Raw genomic sequence first — 6,329 nt, 5'->3', positions numbered from 1 at the left:
AGCGTAGAGTGGCTGCATCTCTAGGCGCAGGAGCATTGATGATTGCATCAATCTTGGTCTGGAGCGGTGCTATACCCTCTGCGCTGACGCGATGTCTTAAGAACGACAGCTCCGACGTGTTGAAGACGCATTTTTCGTTGAGCTTGAGCCCAGCTTTTGCTATTCATTCCAGCACTTGCTCCAGGTTTTGCCTGTGTTCGCTCTCAGTCTTGCCAAAAATGATTATGTCATCCAAGTAGCATAAGACCCCTTTGCAACCTCCAAGAATTTTCCGTCATGATCTGCTGAAACGCAGCTGGTGCCGATGCCAACCCGAAGCAGACCCTCTTGAATCTAAAGAGGCCATTGTGAGTTATAAATTAAGTTAGGTCCCTGCTGTCTGGGTGCAGCACAACCTGGTAGTAGGCTGATGCCATGTCCACCTTGGAAAAGCAGCAGGCTCCATTGAGGGCATGAAGCAGCTCCTCCATATGAGGCAAAGGGAAGTTGTCTGCTACTATAGCTTTGTTGGGTTCCCGGAGATCGACACAGAGTCGAATGCTACCGTCTGCTTTGCGGGCTGCTACAATAGGAAATACCCACTCGGAAGCATTGACTCTCTCAATGACATCAGCAGCAAGTAGCTTCTCAATCTCGTCAAAGACCGGCTGGCGGACTGAAAATGGTAGGGGTCTCAGCTTCTGTGCGACTGGCGCGATGGAAGTTTTCATCTTAACTTTGTGTTGCACACCTCTTACAAGTCTCAGGCCAGGCAAAAACAAGTGGCCAAACTTGGTCCACAGTGTTGGCGGCATTCCAAACTTGGGAGGGCCAAGGGGTTTTTCATGCCTGGGGCTTTGGGCAAGGCCTGCACTCATTGCTGGAAGCTCTCGGCATTCCTGCGTGGACATTTGCAGGCAGCGCAATTCCTCTCCCATGATGCGAAGGTCAAGGGTTTGAACCTCATCCAGGCCAAGGAGAGATGTACCACATGCTGTAACATGAAAAGTTACAATGGCTTCTTTCCCCTTGTATGTGACTATGGCGTGAAATGACCCGAGAACAGGAATCTTCCTGCGCGAAAAATACAGCAATGTAAGATGGGAACTTGTCAGTTGTACTGCGTTTGCGAACAAGCCTTGGAATTGATGCTCACCCATAATAGACACGGCCGAGCCTGTGTCCACCAAAAAGTTCATGGTATGCACCCGTGTCGTCGCGGTAACTGACGCGACATTGACATCCACGTAGACGCCTGTGCTCTTATTAGTACGGACCGCCAAAATGCTAAGGACACTGGTAACATCCTCCTCCGGAACGATTTCCTGGACCTCTACAGAATACCCTTCTCGGCCGCGACGGTAGCTGCGACATGCTCTCTTAAAATGGCCGTGGCGTCCGCAGGCAAAACATGTGCGACCGCGCGCGGGACATTCCGTAGGCGAACACCGTGCTGCGCCGCAGTTTCCGCAGGCATTTACATTTCTAGGCCCGGGGACAGCAGCGGCGGCGGCATTCATATCAGGTGAAGGTGCTCTGTACGCGCGTGAGCAGTTGAAGTGGCGACGGCCCGGGAGGCGTGTGCCATTATCGCCGTTATCTCGTCGATCGTGCCTGGCTGAGCTGTATCGCAACTGCTGCTGAATGCGCTGCACAGGATTGGCGAAGGCTTCAGATTCACGTTGGGTTTGCTCACGAAGCCGTGCTATCTCGACAGCATGATCGAATGTAAGGTTATCGCCCTCCAGCAGCAATCGCTCTCGTAGCCGCGGGCACGTGACGCCTGCTACGAACTGTTCACACAGGTTTTCGTCCGCTTGAGTGGCGAAATTGCAAAGAGCTGCTAACTCCCGAAGTGCTACAGCGAAATCAGTGATGGGCTCACCCTGCAGTTGACGACGCTCCCGGAATCGATGGCGTTGAAGGCGGACGTTGCAAGGGGCGGCGAAATGCTTCGAAAGCATCTCAACGGCTACGTCATACTCGTCGGGTGGGCGTAGGGCTTCCGTGGTCATGTCTTGCGTTCCAGTAGGTGCAGTGGTTCCGATGATTCCAGCGGCGGCATCTGGCGTGGCCGTGACACCGGGTGCAGCACTCGTTGTCTCTGCCTTGGTTTGCGTCGTACTAGGTGGAAGCGCGTCGAAAATGCGCTGTCCTTCCGTCCCAAGACAGTGCAGCAGGAGGGCTCGGCGACGGGGTGCGGGTAGCTCGTTCGCTCCGGACGCTAGCAGAAACCTTTCGAACAGTCGTAACCATCGGGCCCATGGCACATTGGGCGTGCCGGGGGTGGCCAGAAAAGGAGGAGGTGGCAAAATGCCCGTGGAAGCCATCCTGGTCGCCAGAATGTCGTGTAGCCGGGACGGCGACACGTGAAAGTAACCACGCTACACCACTGTACGACCCATGACAATAACCCAGTTTAATCAGCGAGTATCGTTTATATACACACGAGCACAGTGGCGCCATCTACAGTCAAACCTCGTTATAACGAAGTTGAAGGGAGAGTCGTAATTACTTCGTTATAACCATTAGTTCATTATAGCCAATATCCATTTCTGCCGACAATTAGCCAGCAAGAGAGAATGTACTCACCACCGAATATCACAGCAGCCCGCCGCGCAGAGAAAAACGGCCGTCGGAAGGCAAAAAACTAGCAAAATAATAAAGAACAATGCACTTTATTTCCGCCAAGTTCAGCACACCAGCTGGCAGATCACTTCGAAGAAAAATAGTCCTTGATAGACTTTTGCCGACTCTTCTTCAAGCGGATGACTGCTCTTTCAGCGGCAGCCGCTATTTCAAGTCCGTCCTCACCGTCATCATGAGCACCAAAGAAGCGGCGCAGCAGGTCTGTCGCATCCAGCGCTTGCGCGGCCGTCGGCACGTCGGGTTCGTTATGCTCCGGGGTGTCAACACATTCGTCACTGTCATCATTATGCACCCCCGTCACCGCGCGCACAATTTCCGCATCTGACAACTCTTCGGTTGTCACCGCGTCAGCATCGGCACCGACGTACGTGCAGAAAGTGTCGCAGTCAGGCACAACGCCGGCGTCAAGGAGAGCATCCCACGATGTCTGGGCCTGGTCGCCCGCGGCACCCTCTCTGGCGACATCACCGAGATCTTCGCTGGGCTCTCCGCTGCTGACGCCAAATGAGGCATGCCGGAAGCAGTTGGCGATCGTGCTTGCCGTGACTGCAATCCAGGCAGCTTGTAACATCTCGATCGCCATGTACAGGTCGATCGTTGTCTCGCGCTTCATGCTCATATTGAGCAAAATGCGGTCGATGACACGCTTGCGGTAGCCCGACTTAAAGTTCATGATCACCCCTTGATCGAGGGGTTGCACAACCGCAGTAGTGTTAGCCGGCAAAAAGCACAGCTTAATGTTTTTTAACACAACGGTAGTGTGGTGGGCCGCGCAGTTATCCAGGACGAGGCATATCTTGCGGTTCTGCTTGCCCAGCCGCTCGTCCCACTCACGCAGCCATTGTGCAAAGATCTCTCTCGTCATCCAGGCCTTGTGGTTGGCCACATAACTCACTTGGAGTTTCCGCTTTCCTTTGAAGCATCGTGGTGATGCACTTTTGCCGATCACGAGGGCCGGCACTTTTTCGGACCCGTCCATATTCGCACAAAGTAGCACGGTCACATGGACCTTGCTCTGTTTACCGCCCTGGCAGCGGTCACCTTTGAGGGCCAAGGTTTTTTGCGGCAACATCTGATAGAACAGGGCAGTCTCATTTGCGTTGAACAAATCCCTGGGGCTGTATTTTTCGAGCAGCTGCCCAATGTTCTTCTTGATCCACGCCACTGCAGCTTCGCGGTCCACAGATAGCGATTCCCCGCTGACAGCCCTGCCGACGATGTCGTTGCGCTCCTTGAAGCGCTGCAGCCAGCCGTCACTCGCCACAAAATCATCGTGCCCCATGATGCACGCGAAGTTCCTTGCCTTCTGCTGCAGAAGTGCCCCGCTCACAGGAGTGCCGCTTGCTCTGATTTCTAAAAACCAGTTGAACACGGCCTTCTCGACAGCTTCGAAGGCGGGGGCTCGCAGCTTCATTCGGTCGCCTTTGACGCAACGTGCGACAGCGTCGGCAATAGCTTCTCTCTTGCTTAAGACCGTTGACAGCGTGCTCAACGATACGTTGAAATCTTCGGCCACTTTTTTTTTCTTGACGCCGGACTCAACGGCTCTCAACATTGCAAACTTCTGCTCAATTGTGATGATTTTGCGCTTACGTTTGCCGTTGTCCATGTCTAGCGGCGGAGGGGTGTTGCTCTTCCACAGCGAACGACAAGGAACCAAGCACAAAGCCAACAAACAGGGTTACCAGATGGTGCGAGCCTCAAACCGCCAAATTGGACTCCGAGGTAGCCCAAACATAGCCAAACCCGAAAATTTGAAGTAGCCCAAAAATAGCCAAAATCAGCAAATGTATGCGTGAATACGTCGTATTGCGTAATATTTTTTTTGCTATTCAATCCACAATGATTGAGCGATGGCTGCAGAATCTAGACAAAAGTTTATTGTCACTTAATAACAAACAAATGAATGGAATTACAAAGAAATATAGAAGCATATTTACAAAAAGTAGAAATAGGTAGGGTTTACAAAAAAGTAGATATATACAGAAACTCATGAAATAGAAAATACAACAAAAGAGATGAAAGTGGAGAAGCGAAATAACTTAAACATGATAACTTAAACACTTGATTTGGATGCCGAGGCACTGCTCGGCCCATACAAAACGGTGGAGTTAAAACGCGACAAAAATTCTCTTCCTGGTTTGAAATCTTTGCAGCAGCCAGCGTTCCTCCCCAGACCAAATTTTACATGGAGCAGCGCTTCTAAGGTCTCGTTAGACATCCTGTTTCGAATGTCAGTTTTAGTAAGCAGGACCTGGCTGAACACTCGTTCAACAGCAGCGTTTGACACTGGTAGTGACAGCAAAGAGAGCGCCAGCTTTGACATCAGTGGAAACATCGAGTTCCCGGCAACATTTTTTGCATTGTGTACGGTTACCCAGAATTCGGTTATGGAGTGGGTACCCTCTGCGAGATCGTCGACTCTGGTTTGGAGTAGGTGATACTCAGATTCCATTGTTGAAATACAACTTGGCTCTACAAAAGCATTGAATGAACGATGCACGAAATCGAAAGAGTATTTCTTAATGCTCTTTGGCTCGAGAAGCTTGAGGTCACTGAGAAGCTTCATGTTCGCGGGAAGCCGCTTGAGCACACTCCGTATAGATGCTATCACAAACTTGCGGCACCTTTCCAACAAACAAACTTTTTCACCTTCGCTGAGTGAAGACTTCTCAAAACTGTCGAGAAAAATAACGCCCAAGCTACATGCCCTCACATGCAATATGTGCTGCTCCCACTCCGCATTGTCAGGTTCTGCATAGCCAGGCATAACAACTCTTGTCATTAAAGCTTTAACAAAAGAAATCAATTCTTCATTGAGTCTCACAGGGTCCGGGGCCTCGCACTGAAAGAGCTTATTCATTCGCTCGAATTCATCGATTATTGGGCTTAGAAAACGGAGAAAAAGTAAATTTTGCTCATCAGCGTACATTTCGCTGAGTAATCTTGCTGCGTAGCAGCGTTCCTTACTTTTCATCGCATCAAAGTGAGATCGCAGGGCAGCCCACTGATTCAAGACTGATCTCAAGGCAGGCGCAATGCTAAGCCATCTCGTGGCACAAACGCCTATGAGCTTATTCGGGACATCGCCCGAAGTAATGGCGGCGTATGTTACTCTATATTCTTGCTGCCTTTTCGGTGAATGGGCGAACCAGTTGAAGGTTTCGCGTACTAGGTAGTCAATGTGCGTGAGAAGTACATCTATTGCCTCACTACAGGCAAGCTGTAAAGAATGGCACACACACTTCACAAGAACAAGCCGTGCATTTTCTGCCTTCATTTTTGTGTAAAGGCTGTTGTGCTGCCCACACATGACGCTCGCTCCATCTGTCCCGATACCCACACAACATTCGATGTTCAGTTTGCAAGCATCTAACAGCGCCTTCAACTCAGAAAATAGCCCTTCCGCGGATGCATCGGTCACTGGCACCAAGCCGAGAAAGGCTGTAAGAAAATCCCTTTTGCTGCGAGAAAAAAAGCGCGCCACGACGGCTAGCTCCTTCGTGCACGAGACGTCCGTGCTCTCATCCACAATCAATTAATATTGTGCAGCAGTCATGTCCTTCAAGAGCTCTTCTCTAAATGTTGGCCCCAGTACCTTTGTCACTAGCGCAGCGCACTTCGTTCTCCCCTAGGTGACGGCCGACGCCAACACCGAATCGCTGAAGCACCCACTGATCACGGGCGTCAAGTGGTCCGCC

The 6,329-nt window shown here is 51.2% G+C and overlaps 1 protein-coding gene across 1 annotated transcript; it reads right to left on the bottom strand.

The window, feature by feature from the left end:
* Positions 1 to 2,692: 2,692 nt before the first annotated feature.
* On the bottom strand, positions 2,693 to 4,237 carry LOC119168716 (tigger transposable element-derived protein 6). Its single transcript, XM_037420109.2, has one exon. The coding sequence runs from the start codon at positions 4,235 to 4,237 to the stop codon at positions 2,693 to 2,695; it is 1,545 nt and encodes a 514-aa protein (XP_037276006.2).
* Positions 4,238 to 6,329: the final 2,092 nt, after the last annotated feature.

This window comes from Rhipicephalus microplus, chromosome 10 (assembly GCF_043290135.1).
Source record: "Rhipicephalus microplus isolate Deutch F79 chromosome 10, USDA_Rmic, whole genome shotgun sequence".
Classification (NCBI taxonomy): Eukaryota; Metazoa; Arthropoda; class Arachnida; order Ixodida; family Ixodidae; genus Rhipicephalus; species Rhipicephalus microplus.
The sequence above is the reverse complement of the archived record's forward strand: the minus strand, read 5'-3'. Positions and strand labels throughout refer to the sequence as shown.